We start from the raw sequence: 23480 nt of genomic DNA, 5'->3' as shown, positions 1-23480 counted from the left end.
CAGAAGCGCATGAGGTGGGCTACCTCCCGCCCTCCTTGAGACAGGCACTTATCACATTGCTGAAAAAGATAAGCCTCCCACACGATGCGAGTCGTATCGCCCCTTATCGTTGATCAATATTGATGCAAAGTTTCTCGCCAGGCTACTGGCCACTAAGCTACATCCCCTGATGCCTCTTCTCGTTTTAACAGATCAATCTGGTTTTATTCTGGATCGTTCTACTTCCTGGAATCTTCGCACGATATTCGCCATGTTCCATGTCCTGAACCCGGAGTTGCCTGCCGTGGCCGTGTTATTGGACGCGGCCAAGGCGTTCGACTCGATCGAATGGCAATATAGGATATCCACCCTGTATAGGATGGGTTTTCCTCCAGTGTTAGTTCGTTGGATACAGGTCTTATACACGGATGCATCGGCGAGGGTGCGGGTAGGTGGGCTTACCTCGGATTCGCCGGCTATTCAGCGTGGCACTAGACAGGGGTGCCCGTTGTCTCCTTTTCTTTTCGCCATCGTGCTAGAGCCCCTTGCTTGTAAAATCTGTCAATCCTATAGGGCTGCTGCCCTGAATTTTAACAATCGGCTGGTGGGAATATCTGCATACGCGGACAACATGGTCCTTTACATCCAGGAGCAACAGACATACTTATCACAGGTCCTCCAGGAATATATCAGATTTGGTCTTTTTTCAAGGTTGCACATCAATTGGGAGAAATCGGAACTTGTCCCTCTTACGCCCGCCACAGTTCCACCTCAGGTGGAATACCCCTTAGTATGGTCAGAGGATCCAGTTAAGTACCTCGGTATTTGGATCCATCGAGATCCTGTGACAGTGGTCCGTGAAAACTACGGGAGGGCCTATTCAGATCTGGTACAGCGGGTTGACCGGTGGGTTGGACTGCCTCTTTCGCTAGCTGATCGCATAGCAGTGATAAAAATGGTGATCCATAGGTTTTTGTATTTATTTTGCAATATCCCCATTCGACTGAACAAACAATTCTTCAAAACGGTACAGACTCAGTTACTCCTGTTGGTGTGGGGGTTGAAACCTCCGAGAATTGGCTGGGCCACGCTGACGTTGCCTTTTGCAAAGGGTGGGTTTAATGCCCCCGATTTTTTCACGTATTATCTCTGCGGGCAGGCTCAATATGTTTACTTTTGGTTCCGCCCGCATGCCTTCATTCCTCATGTGGCGGTTGAGGAGGGCGACGCAGACCCAGTGCCGCTGAAAAGCATCGTCACACATGTCCATAGGCAGACGCCCAGGTCAGAGATCAATACGATCGACGTCACGGTCTCAGCATGGCAGGAAATTGGTAGGCGGACGAATAGGCTGCCCCTGTATGCTCCGGCTATGTGCATTTAAGGACACACTGCTATTTCGGTGGCGGGTGAGCATGGGCCGGTTAATTCTCTCAGGGAGGCAGGAATATCTACTATGGGCGATCTTTACAAAGAGGGGACATATCTAACGAGTTCGGACTTGGGTTATTTATCAAATCCTACCCCACTGTTTCAATACACTTGCTACAGGCTACGAAGGGCTGTTCACGATCACTACACTTGTTTTCCAGAGGAGCCGGCAATGTCAAAGGCTCTGCAGATGGTCATTGTAGCTGCATCAAAGAAAAATCTGCGCACTAGGTTGTACAGGGCGGCACAGGAAGAGACGGTTCTCCCAGAGGATAAAAGTTTGGGCCGGTGGAACAAGGTTTTGAATCCACAGGTCACAGTAGATATGTGGGAGCAGATTTGTACGTTGACGGGGAGGCTGTCGTCTAATAGTAATCTAGTAATAGAGATGTGGGCAGGAAGGGGCCGACTTCCTTCATCTAGCCTGGCAGTGCAGGATGGTGCCCTTATATTAGGTGGAGGTGATTGAACTGCTTTATACTATGACTGGCCGCATGCTGGAATGTTTGCTGGGGTATGTGCCGGGACTAAAAGGTGTTCTGGGTCGCTTTGTGAGGGTGGCGCTATTGCTGGCCAAGAGGCGTGTGCTGTTTACATGGGATAAGCACCAGAGCCCACGGGCTGCCATATGGCTCACCGACATGGTGTACTGCCAAGATCAGTTGGAGCTCTTTGTGGAAGAACTGCCGGCGGCATCACAACCTAAAGACATTTGGGCCCCGCTGCGGGAATATCTGTTGGCACGCAGTAAACAACCCGAGTGACATTGCTGGGCCCGGGGTCTCGTCGTTCCGGATAGTGCCAACTTGTTGATTGGTCTTTCCCTGATTGTTTTTGGACTGAGTGGGATCATGCTGCACCTATGAGACTATTTGTTTAGATAAGGACAATGAGTCGTCTATGTCATGTACTGCAGAAAGGAAGGTTCGGGGTGGGGGGATGGGTTTGTCCAGTTATAAGCACTTACATTATATTGTGTACTTGAGATATATACATTCTGAGCCAGTTTGAAAACGAATAAATAAAAAACAATATATATATATATATATATATATATATATATATATATATATATATATATATATGTATATATAGAAAAGCAAAGCGCTCCAGCGCTTGTAGAAGAGCTTCACCACGGCATTCAACCATCCGGCTTCAAAGTTAGCACCCAGCAGCCTCATCGCCTCCCTCCTCTCTCCAAATAGTTTCTGAAAGTCCGACGCGTTTCGGGGCTGGAAACGCCCCCTCTTCATGGACAAAGCAACAGCTCACACCTTGTTCACCTTCCATGATTCAAATTCAGTTTATTTGAACCAGTTACACCCTAAGTGGGTGTGGTTTCTGAAGAGCAGGTCCCCAGGCAGGCTGGTTACTGTAGTTCTTTAAAGGTGACATGGATTCTTTCCTTAAGTAGGCGGCGTGATTTTGTGCAGATTATTAAGTATTTAAGTTACATCCTTTGGTAGGTCGCGGTGGGTGGGTTCAGAGGTTGCAAATTAAAACAGAATGTCGCGCTGGAAATGGAGATGTTGTCATCTCACCTCAGCCTTCACTGGCGCAGCGTTTCCTCACACCAATATGAAGTGGAGCCTCTCCCCACGGTAGGAGCCGACCGCGCAGAAAATAGAAAAGCAAAGCGCCCCAGCGCTTGTAGAAGAGCTTCACCACGGCATTCAGCCATCCGGCTTCAAAGTTAGCACCCAGCAGCCTCATCGCCTCCCTCCTCTCTCCAAATAGTTTCTGAAAGTCCGACGCGTTTCGGGGCTGGAAACGCCCCCTCTTCATGGACAAAGCAACAGCTCACACCTTGTTCACCTTCCATGATTCAAATTCAGTTTATTTGAACCAGTTACACCCTAAGTGGGTGTGGTTTCTGAAGAGCAGGTCCCCAGGCAGGCTGGTTACTGTAGTTCTTTAAAGGTGACATGGATTCTTTCCTTAAGTAGGCGGCGTGATTTTGTGCAGATTATTAAGTCTTTAAGTTACATCCTTTGGTAGGTCGCGGTGGGTGGGTTCAGAGGTTGCAAATTAAAACAGAATGTCGCGCTGGAAATGGAGATGTTGTCATCTCACCTCAGCCTTCACTGGCGCAGCGTTTCCTCACACCAATATGAAGTGGAGCCTCTCCCCACGGTAGGAGCCGACCGCACAGAAAATAGAAAAGCAAAGCGCCCCGGCGCTTGTAGAAGAGCTTCACCACGGCATTCAGCCATCCGGCTTCAAAGTTAGCACCCAGCAGCCTCATCGCCTCCCTCCTCTCTCCAAATAGTTTCTGAAAGTCTGACGCGTTTCGGGGCTGGAAACGCCCCCTCTTCATGGACAAAGCAACAGCTCACACCTTGTTCACTTTCCATGATTCAAATTCAGTTTATTTGAACCAGTTACACCCTAAGTGGGTGTGGTTTCTGAAGAGCAGGTCCCCAGGCAGGCTGGTTACTGTAGTTCTTTAAAGGTGACATGGATTCTTTCCTTAAGTAGGCGGCGTGATTTTGTGCAGATTATTAAGTATTTAAGTTACATCCTTTGGTAGGTCGCGGTGGGTGGGTTCAGAGGTTGCAAATTAAAACAGAATGTCGCGCTGGAAATGGAGATGTTGTCATCTCACCTCAGCCTTCACTGGCGCAGCGTTTCCTCACACCAATATGAAGTGGAGCCTCTCCCCACGGTAGGAGCCGACCGCGCAGAAAATAGAAAAGCAAAGCGCCCCAGCGCTTATAGAAGAGCTTCACCACGGCATTCAGCCATCCGGCTTCAAAGTTAGCACCCAGCAGCCTCATCGCCTCCCTCCTCTCTCCAAATAGTTTCTGAAAGTCCGACGCGTTTCGGGGCTGGAAACGCCCCCTCTTCATGGACAAAGCAACAGCTCACACCTTGTTCACCTTCCATGATTCAAATTCAGTTTATTTGAACCAGTTACACCCTAAGTGGGTGTGGTTTCTGAAGAGCAGGTCCCCAGGCAGGCTGGTTACTGTAGTTCTTTAAAGGTGACATGGATTCTTTCCTTAAGTAGGCGGCGTGATTTTGTGCAGATTATTAAGTCTTTAAGTTACATCCTTTGGTAGGTCGCGGTGGGTGGGTTCAGAGGTTGCAAATTAAAACAGAATGTCGCGCTGGAAATGGAGATGTTGTCATCTCACCTCAGCCTTCACTGGCGCAGCGTTTCCTCACACCAATATGAAGTGGAGCCTCTCCCCACGGTAGGAGTCGACCGCGCAGAAAATAGAAAAGCAAAGCGCCCCAGCGCTTGTAGAAGAGCTTCACCACGGCATTCAGCCATCCGGCTTCAAAGTTAGCGCCCAGCAGCCTCATCGCCTCCCTCCTCTCTCCAAATAGTTTCTGAAAGTCCGACGCGTTTCGGGGCTGGAAACGCCCCCTCTTCATGAACAAAGCAACAGCTCACACCTTGTTCACCTTCCATGATTCAAATTCAGTTTATTTGAACCAGTTACACCCTAAGTGGGTGTGGTTTCTGAAGAGCAGGTCCCCAGGCAGGCTGGTTACTGTAGTTCTTTAAAGGTGACATGGATTCTTTCCTTAAGTAGGCGGCGTGATTTTGTGCAGATTATTAAGTCTTTAAGTTACATCCTTTGGTAGGTCGCGGTGGGTGGGTTTAGAGGTTGCAAATTAAAACAGAATGTCGCGCTGGAAATGGAGATGTTGTCATCTCACCTCAGCCTTCACTGGCGCAGCGTTTCCTCACACCAATATGAAGTGGAGCCTCTCCCCACGGTAGGAGCCGACCGCACAGAAAATAGAAAAGCAAAGCGCCCCAGCGCTTGTAGAAGAGCTTCACCACGGCATTCAGCCATCCGGCTTCAAAGTTAGCACCCAGCAGCCTCATCGCCTCCCTCCTCTCTCCAAATAGTTTCTGAAAGTCCGACGCGTTTCGGGGCTGGAAACGCCCCCTCTTCATGGACAAAGCAACAGCTCATATATATATATATATACAATATACACACATGTATATACATATACAGCACCAACTTCAAAACTAGTCTCAAATATGCCAATATTGCATTGTATTTTCCTTTGAAAAGCATCATATAAAACAACATTGCCAAAATATAGATAAATGTACTCTCAACTTGTTTAAAACACAGCATTTATTTTCAGAGAAAAAGGCAAAGTGATAGCAGGCAGATTAGCCTAGCAGGCTGCATATAGAACATTCAGAGAAAAAAATGGTGCCGTGCATTTAAGACCTCCAGGTTCCCATCATGCCCCACAGGCGACAGGTCAGGTCTTTTAGACGGCGTATTACATTGTGTACACAACATGAGGAAAAAACACATTCTGTAATAGGCATGGTATTCGTCCGCAGAGGAGGGAGGGTTGATTATGACTTTGATGAGTATACCCCTGGAAGAGAACTAAGATTCCAGGGGATACTCATCAATAGTCATAAGCACGGAATAGAGGAGCAAGCCCATCCCTGAACCCTGCAGACGAATACCTGCATAACAAATTTATATTGAAATATATGATTATACAAATAAATTTCTCATGCATGCTTGCCCAAATCGAGCATCCGCTTGAGTATCAGAATCTAAACAGTAATGGCGGGCAAAGGTGTGGACTGAACGCCAGGTAGCTGCTTTACATATCTCTTGAATAGGTACATTTTTAAGCATAACCGTAGTAAAGGCTTTACCCCTTATAAAGTGAGCCCTTGGCTTGCCAGGGAGCTGTTTATGAGCTAGCTGATGGGCTAATATGATGCAAGATACTATCCATCGAGCGATGGACCTTTTAGACGAGGGAGAAGCAGTGTGCATTGGACCATAGTTAACAAAGAGACAGTCCGACTTTCTTGTATCCTTCGTTCTACCAGATAGAATTTTAACACTCTTTTCAGATCAAGTGAATGCAGTGCCCTCTCAGGAGGCTTGGTATGATTTGGAAAAAATGTGGGTGGAGTGATAGACTGATTGATATGAAAGTCTAAGATCACTTTAGGCAGGAAACTCAAGTGAGTTCTCATAACCACTCGATTTGCATGGAAAACGAGATTAGGCTTTAAAGACCATAAGGCCTGAATCTCGCTTCCAAGAGAAGCTTTGTGAATGGGTTCAAAGGGGGGGACCCATTAGTTTAGTACGGATCACATTGAGTTCCCCGGCACGGGAAGGTAAACAAATTGGTTGGTAGAACTTTTTTACCCCTTCCAGAAAGTCTTTTACAACTCGTATTTGAAAGAAAGAAGCCTGAGCGGGAGACTTTCTATAGGCTGTCATTGCTACCAGATGTACTCAGATAGAGAAAACTTTTAGGTCTCCATTAGCTTAGTACGGAATAAAAGGCAAAAATACCCTGTTCTTGACCCAAGGTGGGGTCATGACCATTAGTTGTAGACCATAGATAAAAACAATTTCATTTGACTTTTTCGTCGAAGGCCTTCTCACTTCTTTTAAGATTTGCATACAGTCCTGAGAGAGGCCTATGTGACCATATTGTAAGAACTCAGGAGTCATGCTGTCAATCTCAGTGACGGGAGGTTGGCGTGAAAAACCTTACCTCCTGACTTGATCAACAGATCCAGAAGGCATGGCAACCTCCTCTGTGATGTCTTGGAGAGGTGCAACAGGTCAGTCTACGACCACTGGTGAGGCCACTCTGGTGCAATCAGGATCATTTCTGTCCTGGATTTGTAGAGATGGCTGATCACCAGAGGTATGAGAGGGACTGGTGGAAAGGCGTAGAGTAATTTCTCTGACCAGTTGATTAACAGTGCATTCCCCCGGAGCCTGGTTGAGGGTACCTGGATGCAAAGGCGCAGCATTTTGTGTTTGCTGCGTCTGCAAATAAGTCGATGTCTGGAGAACCTCAACTCTCAAAGATGTCTTGTGCTATCATGTCTTTAAGCACCCAGTCGTGTGCTTTGACACAGTTTCGGCTTAGGACGTCCGCCTGTGCATTGAGAGCTCCTGGAAGGTGAACTGCAGATATGGACATGCTCCTCACCAGTAGCCATTTCCAAATTGCTGGAGCCTCCAGAGACAGGGTCTGGATCTGGTCCCTCCCTTTTGTTCAAGTAGTACATTGTTGTGGTGTTGTCCTTCTGAACCAACAGGGAGCGTGACTCAATGGAGGGGAAGAACGCTTTGAGAGCCAGATGCACAGCTCTGAGTTCTAGCATGTTGATGTGGTAAGTTTTTTCCTTTTTCGACCACATCCCCTGTACCTGAAGAGATCCCGTGTGAGGACCCCAGCCCTGAAGAGACGCATCTGTGAATATACTCCGTTTGGAAATTTCATGGTGGAAAGGAACACCTTTCGGAAGATGAGACCCTTGCATCCATCATTTTACCGAGATTTGAACTGCTTGAGGATGGTTTATGGTGTCCTCAGTTGGACACCTGAGAACTTTGGTCCACAAGAGCTTGTTGTAAGGGTCTCTGTAACCTGGCATTCGGAACAATGAATATGCAGGATGACATTGAGCCTGGTAGAGAGGACACCTACCTATCTGTTGGATGAGGTGTTCTCAGAAAAATGCGACCTTTGTGGAATATTGATAATGGTCTCTCCTCTGAAGGAAACACTCTTGCGTTTGCAGCATCTAACATAGAGCCCAAGTAGTGAATCTCCTGAATAGGGTTGAGGATAGATTTTTTGAAGGTTATATACAGTCCCAATTTAAGATTTGGATGCAGTGATTCAGGTGATCCTGCAAGAGACTGGGAGAAGCACTCCTGAGTAACCAGTCGTCTAGGTAAGGATAGACGAAGATTTTTTGCTTTCTCAGGAAGGCAGCCACCACAGCCATGCATTTTAAAAAGGTGCGAGGCGCAGACTTGAGTCCAAAAGGCAGTACGTTGAACTGGAAGTGGTCTGATTCTATCCTGAATCAAAGAAACTTCCAGGGCTTCAGAGAAATTTAGATGTGAAAATACGTATCCTTAAGGTCTATGGAGCACATCCAGTCCCCTTGATGGATGTGTGGAATGATTTGGTGTAAGGCCAACATCCTGAATGTCTCTCTGAGAATGTATTTTTTAAGAATCTATTTGTTTAAGAGTCTGAGATCTAGTATGAGCGTGAAATCCTTGTTTGGACCTTTCTTTGGGACCAAGGAGTAGCGGGAATAGATTCCCTGTCGATGGTGCCGGGGAACCTTTTTGATGGCATGCTTTTGAAGCAAGATTGAGACCTCCTCTCGCAGCAGATCTATCCGACTGACTGGGATTTTCCGAGGAGTTACAGATGGTGGTGGGGACTTGAATCTGATTGTGTACCCATTCCGCACAATATTGAGCCCCCAGTTGTCCTGCGTTCTTTTTATCCACTCTTCCAAATGAAAGCATACATTTCCTCCCACCGGAGAGAGTTGGGGACGCAAGAACTTACTGTTTAGGCTGTTATTTTGCTGCAGGGGGGGTTTGCCTAGAGCCCCCTCTTCCTCTACGAGGTCGTCGCTGGTGGAAATGCAATCTCACATGGTATTGCTGCGAGGACTTATGAGGGGCTTGAACCCTCTGCTAGTACTGACGACGATCATTGGGTTGGTAGCGACGTTGGAAATTCTTTCTTTTCTCCAGACTAACCGCTTTCAAGGTGTCCAGTTCGGATTTCATCCTTGACATCTCATCGTCTGCATGAGAGCCAAAGAGAGATGAGGCATTGAAGGGGGGGTTGAGAATCCTGGTTTGGGCCTCTGGTTTCAAGCCAGTGAGTCTCAGCCATGAGGATCTACTAGGGCAGATTCCATGGGAATAACCATGGGCAGCAAGGTCTGAGGCATCAACTGCCGCACTGATGACCTGATTCGCCTAGAGCCCTCCTTTGTGCAGAATCTCCTGAAAATCTTGCAGATCTTCCTTTGGCAATTTTTCTATAAAACGTAAATGAGAGTCCAACATAGACGGTCATATCGACCTAGCAGAGCAGAGCGCTGGCCACCTTCATGTAGGAGGCAGAGGTGTTGCACATTCTCTTCCCAATGTAGTCCATGGCTTTGCTGTCTTTGTCAAGGGAACAGCAGATAAGGAGGTCCCCATGTGACCATTCCTGGCTGCTGATACAATGACTGACTCTGGTGGTGGGTCAGAACTCAGAAAAAAGGGCCCTGTTCTGGGGCTCTGTATGTCTTCAGTATCCTTGAAGGAGCCACTCCCACTGAAGCCGGCATCAGAAAGGTATGTAGAGCCGGTTCTAGCAGCCCAGGCACCAAAGGAAGAAGAGATCTAGTGGAGGACCTGTGATGCAGACTCTCAAATATCACTGATGTTGAGTGGGCAGCTGCAGGTATTTCGATGTTGAGCTTCGAAGCCCTTCTACACAGTATCTCATTGAATGTGACAATATCATCCACTGGCGATATTCTAGCTGGTGGGCTGCAAGACAAAGTTGGAGAGTAACCAGCCTTCAATTAAATGGATTCAGAAGACCATGAAGGAGACCTGTGTCTTCGCTCTGTAGGTGAACACTGTCTAGATTTTGACCTAGAGCGACATAGGGGAGATCTTGATCTACGTCTCCTTGAGGTTGTAGACTTTTGAGGAGTGGAATATAGCACCTGCCTTTCAGGAGAATGAGAAGGCGAGTATATCTAAGAGTATTCAGATGCTGGGGTATGTTTCCGCATCCTCCAGTCCTTTACACTCTCTAACCATCTCAGGGAGAGGTTAGTAGGACGTGTATGGTGCTCTGGAGCCAGACAGCCCTCCTGTGTGACCTGAAAAATCCATAGTTCCGGAGAGGATGACACACTCATCGATGTCATGCCTTTAGCAGTCAGATCGTGGATCTCTCTCGACGTCAATGGATCCCTTGACGTCGATGTTGATGAACAACCTTTTCTCAGTCTCTTTGCCGATAGACACTTATGGGTGGAAGCAGGTCTCGACGTCAACCTCCTCGTTGTTGACCCCCCCTCGCCGGTGACCTCCTCGACGTCGAAGATGACCTTCTTTTCAACGTCGAAGGTGATTTCCTCGCCGGCGATTTCTTCAACGTCGACCTTCTCGATGGCAATGTTCGCCCTGCCGTCGGCGACGAAGCAGTCAACTGGCCATGAGCCATGCTTGCCGACGCCTAAGTCTTGTGCGCCGGGCTTGCCGTCGATGTTCTAGGTACCCTCGACGTCAGTGGTCTAGATGTCGGAGCAGAGGTTCTCGACGGCGACCTCACCTGACAGCGATGTGTCTTTGACGTTGAGTGTCTGCCCTCAACCACCGTAGGCAAGCCGGACTCTGACCGCCTGCAAGAGGATTTCGACATCGGTCAGTGAGAACTCTTAGTCGTACTTGGAGTACTCCACTTTGATGGCGAAACGGTCTTCAATGTCGATCTTGGCACCGGACATGTCGACACTGAAGAAGAGCACAAGTCGACCGTTCCCTCAACAGCGAATTTGACTGATGTTGTTGTTTCTCTTCCTTTTTCTTGTGCTCTGATCTTCTTTGAGTGGAGAGCTCTTTAGAGGGGTGTTCTTCTCTGCCACTAACTGACTCATTTCCTCTCTCCTGCATAGCATGCAGCATGATCTTCTCCCTTTCATGAAGGGTACTGCTCGAAAACTGCTGGCAGTAGTTGCACTTATCAGGCCAGTGTGTAGATGGTAAGCACACAATGCAGGCTGAGTGTGGATCTGATTTAGCCATTTTCTTCCCACAGGAAGGACACTTATTATATAAGGCTGGCATTCTGACAGGAAAAATACAATAAGTACTAAAAACGTCGAATGAAGACAGAAAATTTCAATTGAAAAGACCAATTAGTGACAAAAAAACACTAACTGACGAGCTCAATACTCCAGTATCCTCCCAGAAGGAACCAGGAAAAAGAACTGTCATCTGTGGGGCATGATGGGAGCCTGGAGGTCTTAAAGGCACGGCGCCAGTTTTTTCTCTGAGTGTTCTATAGTCAACCTTCTAGGCTAATCTGCTTGCTATCACCTTGACTTTTTCTCTGAAAATAAAGGCTGTGTTTCAAACAAGTTGAGAGTACATTTATCTATTGTTTCGAAATGTTATTTTATATGATGCTTTTCAAAGGAAAAATGAAAAGCAATATTTGTACATTTGAGCCAAGTTTTGAAGTTGGGGCTGTATATTTATATGCATGTGTGTATATTGTAGATATATGCATATTATTATATATATAGATCTTTATATATATATATATATATATATATATATATATATATATATATATATATATATATATATATTATATGGTTATATATGCATATGTTATTGTTAATGCTCCGGAGTCCCCCATGTGGGCGGGACTATTCAGTGCTTAATACTATTGATGACTATCCCCTGGAAGAGAAGTGAGAGAGAGTGGCTTATCACTCGGATGGAATAGCATCTTGGTTAGTTATGGATAACAGTTAAATCTTGCCAGGATAGTATCACACACTCAAAGTGCTAGACTTCTACCAAACAACACAAGAATTAATGTGAATTACAAGTATCTCTGCTCAAACATGTCAAACCAGTCCCAAATTACAAGGCCTCTCAAGTGGGCAATCTAGCTATTCAGGTACCAACTGGAAACCTCCATTATCGCCTACGTTTTTACTGGAAGAACCTTTCTTGCCTCTCTAATCTTTACCTTGATTGATACTGAGGCTGATCTGACCTGATGTACTGTCTAAACCTTCTCTGTCCCAGCCACCACTGTCCCATACACCAAAATATCTAGCCTTTGTGCCTATCTAAAACAACGTGAACCAAAGGAGGTCAAAGTGTATTGTTCCTTTCAGGTATCTCTTCCTTCAGAAAACCAGTACAAACAAATTTCTTCTCAATCCTTAGGTCAACCAGTCTTGTAGTTGCATGTCCTTTATCATGCATATGATTTATTGCAAGGTGAGCACAAGATACATCTCATAGCTTTCACATAGTCATTTAGAAATGTGCTATAAAACAATCTTGTTTAAACAGTTGAAAATAACCAAAGCACATACTTCACCTTTTGTATAAATACAGTAAGTTTGAGAATTACCTGTCTTTGTACACCCAGCAAGAAAGTTTGTCACGAGGCGTTGGTGGCTGACCTTTAAAGTTCTTAATTTGTTTCCATAAGTAGGTTTTATTACTTGTTCGAAGATTAACAAAATACAGCTGTGTTTTAAAGTAAACATTAAGCATGTTAGCATACAGGAAACTGATGTCACAACAAATAAATCATATGATATTTCATGAAAGCAATGCTGCTGAAATTTAAAAGGCTGAATCTTAAAAAAGTTGTAAATGTACTATATTGTCTATATATAGATTTACGTATTTTAAGAATTCACTAGGTTGTCCCAAGTACTACTGAAATAACCGAAAGAAGTTTCGGGAATTTCCCCTAACATGCATATTAAGGGTGATCCACATATACAATTGTCCTAAGGGTACAACTGTGCACGTAAAACAATGTATTCGCATGAGTGCAATTGCACTTTTGTTCTCTAAACGAGGATGCATCTCTCTGTGGCTAAACCTCTTCCCTAGTACCCATTCCAACCTTAGACAAGGATTAATGCTGCGGCTGCCCTTGAGTAAATCTCAAGCTGAACAAGTCATGGAGAAGTTTCATGTATACTCAAATGTATCTTTATTTGCCCATAAATAGATTATGCCCAACTCCAAGCCCGCATTAAGGATTTATTCAGGCATTGTATTTCATCAGAGTAGTGTAATATTGCATAACGGGTAAACTCATTTTAGGGACCCCACCGCCCTAGAGTCCATGCACCCGCCAATGTAATTTCCTGAGTATTCATGTATGGTCTTCTTTTGAGCTGCATTTTAACACGGACTATGCTGACCCTTTTGTCCGGCACTTGTGGGTATGTAAGTGTTCTCATTTAAGATGGGTGTGGTACGGATGTTGGACCAGTATAGTTGTATTAAAACAGTTTTTTTGAAAAAGCTTATTAAAATGTTTCTCCCCCCCTAAAAAAAGAAATGCTTCACTGTAAAGAACATTAAATATGAGACCTATCAAGAATGGTTGTTCCCTATTTGATGCTCCTGCAAATTATTCTAAGGCAGAGAGAAACTACCTTTGGTGACTAGAGTTCCAAGAGGACAGAGAGCACTGTAATACGATCGGCGGAACAAAACATGTTTTGTGACTCAGGGAAACAATGTCAAATGACACCTGGAAAGTGTGCTGGGTCCCTCCAGGTTTCAGACCCAATAGTATTTGAAAAGGGATACTGAAATTGGGCCCCACATATATATCCTTCATTTTATAGGCAAAACAATGATCCATTTCTGAACAAAATTGTAAAAACACATTAGGGTAACAAGTATGATCTATTTAATTCCTGTGTATATTTCACATGTTTTATATAATCTTCTATTTCATAAAAGTGTTTACTATTTCCAGGATGTTCTGTTTCTGCATTTATTTCTTTTGTTACAGCATACTACTCTTGTATACTGCATATTTTAAACTGAGTTGCCTCCAAGTTTTTATAACTGCCCATGGATGAGAGCACTGGAATGGATATCTGAAGGGCGTGCAAGTTTGCAGTGATGAGAATAAACAATCTTCAGAATATTTCCAAGCTGCATTTCGTAACTAAAACACCAGTAAACAAGGAGCGTGTACTACTTCTTTTTCCAGGCAACTTTCCTGATTCCAGCTCTGCTTTTCTGATTAACACGATTATTCTGTAATGAGACTCAGTACCTCTAAAATATAAAGCTTTTAACTTAACATATCTTCTTCTGTTAACAAAATAATGAAGAACAATAAAGGAGACAAAAACTAGAAAACAACATAACTAACAAAATGGAATTAATAAAATAATCAATTGGTATCAACTACTTCATCTTCTTCATGAATAAAGTCTGATAAAATGTGGGTTTCCTTCTTAATCTTTTACTGTTATAAACTTCCCCTGTGAAAGTGGATTGATCACTAACTCATTTTCCTTCTTCTCTAGTATTTCTATCTTCCACAAAATTATCATTAACCATATCACTATGTATCAGTTCCTCTTCATCCACATTCCTGAAATCCTGTTAAAAATGCATTACTTTATCTTCAACATCTAAAAGATCCCAATCACACTTCGCAAACCTTCATCAGTGTACACCTTCTTACTACATCACCTTTCAAAACAGCAATTCTTCTAAGATTCCACACCTTTATGTCAGTGAACTGGACAGCATTCCTCATTATTTTGTCAACTTTCAGAGGTTCTGAGAATTGACTCTCACCCATTTAAGCACTCTCCAAGGTTTTCTCCTTCAAGAATATTCCCACTTTGACATCTGACCCACTCTTTAAACACTTACTAGCATCATATATCTACTTGTATTTCATGTATGTCTCTTCAAATTATTTTCCTTTATTCCAGCCACATAAATATTGCAAAAAGATGATTCAATTAACCACTCATTATTGCTTTTAGACCTAGGGTACCTACCGCTCATGATCTCAAATAGAGAACAACAAGTCATATCATAAGCAGTTGTTCTATAGATCCAATCAGTGCTGAGACCTTGCAATTCCCAATACTCATTTTTCAAAGCTTACTAAACCTCCCCCTTGAGCACTCTTTTGAATCCTTCTATCATGCCGTTCCCGCTGGGATAATAAAAAGATGTGGTACGGTGTTTTATTCCTAACTTATTAAAGTACCACTTAGCCTTATTGGAAACAAGTTGAATCCCATTGCCACTGGTTACTTGCACTGGCAAACACTCATTCATAAACATCTTAACCATGAAATCTAATAAAGAATCTGTGTCCGCCTTGGTACCTAGTTTGATTACTAGCCTATGGGACCCATGATGTTCACAGTAACCGCCTACCTAGGTTTCTGCAGAACTATAGGCTCAAATATATTAGGTCTTAGAGTTTTTAATGACTTACCAGTATTACCACATCTTACACACTCAGGTATAATCCTTTCTACTAACATATTTACACCTATCCGCCAATACCATTTTTTGAATGCTTGTTTGTTTTTCACTGTACCACCATGGGCCTCATGACACTGTTTGGTAGCCGTGTCTCTCAAAGAAATTGGTGGAACAATTTTTGTCTCCTCTCATCACAATCCCATTACTGGAAAACAAATTATGTCTTACTTCCCAAAAATACTTCAATTCAAGTTTGAGCATAACCTTTACTGGCCAACCATTTTCCACATAATGCAATAAGTCTCATAAAATACAACCCCCTCGTATACGCTTTACTTCAATAATCAGAATGTCGGAGGAGGAGCTACGCGGGCGTCCAAGATGGTCGCGTAAGCAGAGGGCTCCCGGGACCCGCGCCGCCCTTTCGCGACTATCCTCGAAATATCCTGGTTATTATTATGGGCTTTTGAAGATCTACTCTTGCTGACTCCACTATCCTTTCAAAAATTGAATTTGGATGTCGGGAGCCGATTTTACGTCGACTTCATCTTTCTGGCCCACCCCGATCGAGACCGGGGACTGCTTTGGTGGGCCGAGGAGTAAGTCAACAACAACGGCCTTAGGGACATCCTCCCAGTCGGCCTCATTGTCGCTTTCAGTTTCGATCTCTCCTCGACTATTCTACGAGCGGATCGGCTCCTAACTTGGTGCTGCTTCGACCCGCTGTGTTGGCCTGCCATATCTCTTTACCCTCGATTTAACCCTCGATTTGCATTCTACCGTTTTTGGCCTACAATTCTGATTTGGTATCCCACCAGCACCGGCCATTTTCACCAGGTCCTGAGGGCCCCTTCGGGGCACAGCTTCCAATATGGCTTCCAAACCTGAGTTCGAGAGGCTCAAGACGAAGACGCCGATCCGTGGGGGACCTACTCAGACTAATGTTATGGACCGCTATACGCAACCGAAGGGTTCCCCCGGCAGTACCGGCCGTACTCTTGCTGACCCCAGGACGGACTCCACTGCGCCATCGGAGGTTTCTCTCCAGGACCTAATGAGTGCCATTACTGGGATGAAAGCTGATATGGGACAACAGTATGAGGCTCTTGCCTCCAAGATCGATACTGTGGCTGTCGATGTCACACTTATCAGAGCGGATCTGGCCAAGACTAATGAGAGGGTTAAGGCTTTGGATGTAAAGACCTCCAGTCTCATCACTGATATGGCGGACGCACAGTCGGAAATTGGCAACCTAGGATCGTCGCACGACTTGATGGCCCGACGCCTGGACAAATATGAAAATATGGCCCGGCGGAACAACATACGCCTAGTGGGAGTGCCGGAAAATCCCGAGGACACCACCGTCGACCTTCTTGTGGAGGATTTGATCCTCAACCATCTTGCTCCCGCCGGACTCAGCAAATTCTTCGCTGTTGAACGGGTGTATCGCTTCCCGGGTGGGAAGATTAAACCTGGGCCCCCCCCCCGAGGCCTATCATTGTAAGGCTATTCCATTTTCGGGATAGAGACGCTATCCTCCAAGCCTCTCGAGGTCGTGGCCCATTGAAGTTCGACAACAGTACTGTCAACATCTACCCGGATTTTACTCCTCAGGTCCAGCGACAAAGGATGGGGTTCCAGGGAGTGAAGAGGCGATTGCGGGACTTGGGCCTCAAGTATGCGATGTTGTTTCCAGCTCGATTACGCATCAAATATTAGGAACAAACCTTTTTCTTTGATCGACCAGACTGTGCCAGTGACTGGCTCGACTCATTGCCTAAAAGAGACGATCTGAACGGACGCCCCGGTGGAGCAGAGGGGGGTGCATCAGCCCAGGAGTGACATTATGGTTCTCGACGTCTGGTTTCTTGTTACTACTTATCAGCTGAGTTATGCCATTTGCTTCATTATTGTTAGGGTTGAGCCCGAGGGTGGTTCGGTGGGGGTTGACTCTTTTCCTGCTCCGGGGTTCTTTGTGTAGTGTAGTTATGAGAGGGCAACAGGCACACTGCAAATTGGGGTGGCTCTTGAGTCATATGCAGGGGTGCAGGGTGGGTGGTGTTGTTACGGGGGGTTGTTGGGGGTGGGGGGTAGGATTGTTATTGTTTCTGTGTTTGTCTTTTCCACATGGCACTGTATGCTTTGCTTTTATCCTTTTGTAGTTGGGTTCCGGGGAGGTAGGGCTACGGTCCTTTTCCGGGATGGGGGGTGGGGAGTTGAAGTTTCTGTCCTGGAACGTTAATGGTATGGGGGATAAGATAAAACGTGGAGTTGTCTCTCAGTTCCTTCGACGCCAGTCCCCTGACATTGCGTTGTTACAGGAGACACACCTGATAGGTAATGCTTGCCGGGCTTTGGATAGACGTGGGTATAGGCTGGTTGCTCATGCTGGATTCACCTCCGGTTCCAGAGGGGTGGGCATTCTGATTAGATCCTCTCTGCCCCTTGAAATAGACGAGGTAATACTTGATGATAGGGGTCGATATGCTGCTATTTCGGGGAGATGGGAGGGAAGATGCTCTCTATAGTTAATATATACGTCCTCCCGGGTCTCCAGGCCACTACTTATGCTGACCTCGGTCGGCTTCTGTTGGGGCTTCCTGATGGTCTCCTTATTCTTGGGGGGGACTTTAATTCTGTGGTCTCTGGTAATTCTGATCGCTACCCGCCCAGAGACCTGCCGAATTTCCAGATGTGGCTTTCTGTACTGCTGGAAACCTTTGGGTTAGTGGATGCTTGGAGGATGCTACACCCTGCGCAACTGCAATATACGTTCCATTCTGGGGCCCACAGTAGTCTTTCTAGAATTGATTATTTCTTACTGCCATCGGCCCACTCTTCCTCCGTGCGAGAGGTCCGTCACCTCCCCAGGGGCATCTCTGATCATTCTCCCCTGTGGCTAAGGGTTGCGGTTGGGGTAGGTAGCGAGGGGAGAGTTGCTCCCATTAACCCGTGGTATTTGCGAAACCCCAAGACGCGCTCTGAGCTGGTCAAGGCCATTGATTGTTACTTTAATGAAAATGTGGGGTCTGTCTCCTCTTCTGTTTCACTATGGGAGGCTTTCAAAACTGTTATTCTGGGTCATTCACTGTCATTGATTGCTGCCGCTAAGAAGGCTAAACATGAAGAATTATTGCGTCTCGAGGATGAGATAACAGTGCTTAAGGGTGAACTGGGTGGGAATGATACCCCTGCAACTTTACACTCTCTAGCTCTGAAGCAGGCTGACTACAGAGCCCTGGTGACAGACGCGGCTAAAGTCATGAATACAGAACAGCAGGGTAGACTCTACGATGTGGGTGATAAGGCGGGTAAGCTTATTGCGTGGTTTGACAGGTCTGAGAGAGCGAATCGAGTTGTGCCGGTGATTGAAAAGTCAAATGGGGATCGTGTGTCTGACCCGATTGGGATTGTTGATTGCTTTGTGGACCACTTCCAGACGGTCTATGCCTCGGTGAGCGATAGAGATGAGTGTGACTCTAGTTTGCTCTTGCGCGATATCGCGTTACCCTGCCTCTCTGACGAGGATAGGGCCATGATGGATGCGCCTATAAAGGTGGATGAGGTCGCTGGTGCCATTTGTGCCCTTCGATCTGGTAAGGCCATGGGGCCCAATGGCTTGCCTATTGAGCTTTACAAATTACGGCCCGACAAAATGGCGCCCTATCTGAGAGATATGTTTCTCGAGGCCTTCGATACTGGTATCCTTCCTATTGACCAGCGCCTGGCCACCATCGTTGTTATTCACAAGGAAGGTAAGCCGCGTGATTGTTGCGCTTCCTACAGGCCTATTTCACTGCTTAATGCTGAGCCCAAGATACTTGCTAAACTACTGGCTAATCGACTGATTAAGGTGGTTGGCGACTTGATCCATCCGGATCAATCCGGTTTCATCCCGCACCGAAATACCGCCCTTAATCTTAGGAGACTCCACGGAGTTCTCGCGAGAGCTGGAACTCTGACTGAGTCGGCCATTTTGGCTTCCCTCGATGCCACTATGGCTTTTGACACGATATAATGGCCTTATCTCTGGGCAGCTCTCGCCAAGTTTGGTTTCGGCTTGACATTTATCGCCTGGGTGAAGCTCCTTTATGAGCGACCACTAGCTCAGGTGGTGGTGAATGGCAGGGTGTCTGGTTCTTTCGCACTTGGGCGTGGCACCCGTCAGGGTTGTCCGCTGTCTCCATTGCTTTTTGCCCTCGCTCTGGAACCATTGGCCGAGTGGCTTTGCTGGGAACCCTCGATCAAGGGTATCCAGTGGACCCCTGACTTTGAAGATCGTGTCTCGTTATATGCAGATGACATTCTCCTTTATCTCACCTCCCCCCGGAAGTCTCTCAATGTGCTTTTCGATGTTCTTACCTCCTTCGGGAAGAATTCGGGTCTTGTTATTAACTGGACTAAGTCCTGCGTCTACGTTCTAGCTGGGGATCTTCCCCCGTTGCCCAGTAGATTTCCGATTCAGGTGGTCGAGACTGGTTTTAGATACTTGGGGATTCATGTCTCTCCGTCTCACGGTGGCGACGACTGCCCCTTTCCCCATTGGGGCGTGCGACTCTCTTTAAGATGATGTCTCTCCCCAGGTTCCTATATGCACTTCAGAACTTCTTTGATCCTATACCTCCTGGGTATTTTCGTGAGGTTGAGAGCCTTCAGAGGCAACTGATTTGGGACAGGCGTGCTCGTATCTCCTTACCCAAACTCACTTTGCCGTGGTACGACGGTGGCATCGCAGCTATGCGCAGTTTATCATGTAACCTACGCCCCAGGTCATACTCCTGCCTTTGCGATGGATAAACATCTTCTGCCAGGCGGGAATTTTAACAGGGCACTGTATTCTAAGAAACCGTTTAACGCCCTGACTGGCCCCACGAAAATTGCTGTGCGAGTGTGGCGAGACGCGAATGCGGCTATAGGGTGGAGTGATAAATTAACCCGAGTGACACCGTTGTATGATTCTGACCGTCTGGGCAATTTGTGGAGAACGAAAGGATTCGATGAATGGGACATGATTGGTATAAGCAAGGTGGAGGATCTCTGGTCTAAAGGTAGTATTAAGACTTTTGAGGCGCTGGAAATTGAATATGAGCTTGACGACAAGGAGCATTTCAGGTACCTTCAAGTGCGACATGCCTTGACCTCCGTTTCCCCCCCGGGAATGGAGATTCCCCAATCCTCGCCTCTGGAGGACCGTATCCTTGACTGCCATGTGCCGGACAGTACCATATCCCTGGTTTACAAAAAACTCATCAATAACAGGGCTGATTTGCTTGAGCGCCTCAGAGCCTCGTGGATCGCGGACGGCCTGGAACTAGATGACGAGGATTGGCAAACGGCCGTCTCCTCCCCTAAGGAGGTGGCCATTCCCGCCCGCCTCCGTTTTGTACAGTTGAAGATCCTCCTTCGTGTATATGTGACAGGCACGCGTCTGGTGCAAATGGGTTACTCTCTTGATGGGCTATGTAAGCGCGGCTGCGGTATGAGTGGTACTTTCCTGCATATCATTTGGGAGTGTCCTGAGGTGGCTGCCTTCTGGTCTAGAGTGCATGCGATTATGGAAAGAGTCACCGGGGTCTCTTTATTGCCTGAGGCCAGACGATGCCTTCTTAATGTCTGGGAACCTACGGACTATAACACGGCCCCGACTTTTTGGGCGACTCTTGGTAACATGGTTGCCAAGAGGGATATAGCACAACTCTGGGGTTCCCACGGACCACCCACGATAGCGGCTTGGAAGGAGAACATGGACTGGTGTATGTTCAGAGAAAAGACAGTCTATGTGGCCCGGGGCCGGCCTAAGGAATGGGGTAGAATTTGGTCCCAATGGAATACTTACCGTGGGAATGTTTGCACTCCCCCGCAGGACTACACCATTGATATCTTACTGTCCCCTTAGTTGGCGTTCCGGACTTATGTTTGTAATAGTATGTATTCATCGATCTCCTCACAGCCCTTCATCTCGAGACATATGCTCCATTATCGTATGCAAATCGGACTCCATCGCCCTCTCCCTTTAATTCCCTGTAATTAATTACTGCCATGTGTCTGTGTTTTATGTTGTTAGTTCAGTTCATCAAAATTCCAAAATTAAACCTACAGTACTTGTCTTTTGATTTTACGGAATGTACATGAATATGTTGCGGGTCGCTTAACCCCCAAACAAGGTACTGGGGAGCCTCAATGTGAGACGTCATACTGTTTAAATGTCATAGCGGCCGGCCTGCTGGGTTGTAGGCTGACAGCTGTGTACTGTGCATAAATATAATAAAGGTTTTTTAAAAAAAATAATAATAATAATCAGAATGTCTTGATCTCAGATTAATTCAATCTGAGAATCCTGCCAATCATTCTCCTAACTTTCTTTAATATCCATAAGCATTCTTTTTATTCATTTACTAGCAGCCCGTCCCGACGTTGTCCGATAGCAAAAGACTGCTTCAGGGCCCCCGCTCGCCCCGCAGAAGAGTTGTCTGTGCAAGTCTTGGCCCTGTTCAACTGATTTGGCCCACTTGTGTTATTTTTTTAATTCGTATGTATTGTTTTCCGCGTTTTATGTTGTCCGCAAGATGTGAGGAAAAGTGTTGTGTCACCTGTTTAATGTTTTTTTTTCTTTCGAAGGCTCTTTCCGTGTGTTTGTTTTTGTATCCCTTCAAAGAAGTTTCCCTTTCGTTTTGTCAATTGTGTGGTGAAGTCCTGGGAGTGCTCGAGTGATTATGGGCAGTTGTGTTATTTTCGTTATTCGTATGTCTTATTGTAAGCGTTTTATCTTGTCCGCAAGATGTGAGGAAAGTCTTGTGAATGCGCAGTCGATTGCGTTTCTCCGTTAAGAAATGTCAGCTTTTTTTGTTCGTGTTTACCCCCTTGTGACGTCGTTGGTCAATGGCCAATGGTTAAAGACTTTTTTTTTGGTAAGCCGAAGTCGTGTGTGTGTTTTCTTTAGTGTGTTGTGATTGGTGTAGTATGCGATTAATCCTGCCCCCTGTGTGGTGTCATTTGACACTCCTCGTCAATGGAAGGCCCGCCCGGTTTTTAATGCGAAGGCGTCAATGTTGTCTGGGTAACTGCAACGAATGTGTGTATATTTCTTATACCGCGCACCTCTGCTGTTTTTGTATATTGCTGTTACCGCGCTGTATGTGTGAATTTAAATTCAATGAAAGCGCATTTCCGCTCTATGTCTGCATATTGTGCGTTCTAAATTCAGTGAAAGCGCATTTCCGCTCTATGTGTGCATATGTAAGTGTGTTGTGAAGTCGCTTGGCCTATGTTTGTTATTTGCACTTGGCACAGCCCTGTAAACGCCCACATTTGTTGTTTGAGACGACCACGGCCACGACCACGCCCCCAAGGGACTACTTTACCATTTTTGGCGTTTTTGCTTTTTTAATGTATATGGTGTACATATCTATAGCCTATGTCCTTCTGCCACATCTCCCCTTTTAAATGGTGTATTGGGTGTAGTGAATGGTGCATTACTTTTGTAGTTTACCTGGCTCAAAGGTTTGTGTTCTCTCTTTATAATAGTAGTATAGATTTATACCAAGAGTTTGAAACCCATAACAACTACAAACATTAGTTCAGCATTGCAGTACATAACATGATGTGAGACAAAACTAAAGAGGCGAGCATTTTGTCAAATATGACACACACATCGCGACAGCCTTACACAAGAGCAATACAGTGAATAGAAAGTTCCAGCACATCCGAGTGACACTATGCATATTTAGTAGTCATATTCAAACAGATTGTATACAAACAGGTCAAGGAATTCCAAATGTCAAGGTATATCTGACAGCAAGGCATCAGTATAGTCCCTAGTGGGCCAGCACTCAGGGTGTCATTTCAATAAATAGGATCTCAGATGGTCTAAAAAATACCGGGGCGAGCAGCCTGCGGAAGAGTAGCAACATAAGTCCCAGATCAGTCCTTACATACTGATATATCCAATAACCAACCTTGGAATTTCAGAACTCTCCTGCCACCCCACACCAAGGCCACTCTACGCTTTTCCAGGAGCAGACCCTGGCTGTGAATTTGCAAAAACTGCTTAGGTACTTCCTTGACATAACCAGTGGTGGCTCTTCCACCAAGGCAGAGGAGAGTCACCCCACTGCTTCCCGCAGTGTAAAAAATTCAAAATAAAATGATTATAACTTGACGTTATCATTACATTTTTTCCTGCTGCTGCTGCTTTGCGGGGCTGCTCTGCTCTGAGAGTAGGGGGAGGAGAGGTTGGGCTCACTCTAAGTGCGC

At 45.9% G+C, this 23480-nt stretch overlaps 1 protein-coding gene across 3 annotated transcripts in view; it reads right to left on the bottom strand.

The window, feature by feature from the left end:
* The window catches only part of KLHDC1 (kelch domain containing 1), a 1440569-nt gene that overhangs the window by 1093793 nt on the left and 323296 nt on the right, over positions 1–23480 (bottom strand). For all 3 annotated transcript variants that reach the window (XM_086936594.1, XM_086936596.1, XM_086936595.1), the window contains exon 4: positions 12364–12482. In XM_086936594.1, the coding sequence (XP_086792720.1) occupies positions 12364–12482 (119 nt within the window). The remainder of the gene's footprint in view (positions 1–12363; positions 12483–23480) is intronic.

This window comes from Lissotriton vulgaris, chromosome 9 (assembly GCF_964263255.1).
Source record: "Lissotriton vulgaris chromosome 9, aLisVul1.2, whole genome shotgun sequence".
NCBI classification, from domain to species: Eukaryota; Metazoa; Chordata; class Amphibia; order Caudata; family Salamandridae; genus Lissotriton; species Lissotriton vulgaris.
The sequence above is the reverse complement of the archived record's forward strand: the minus strand, read 5'-3'. Positions and strand labels throughout refer to the sequence as shown.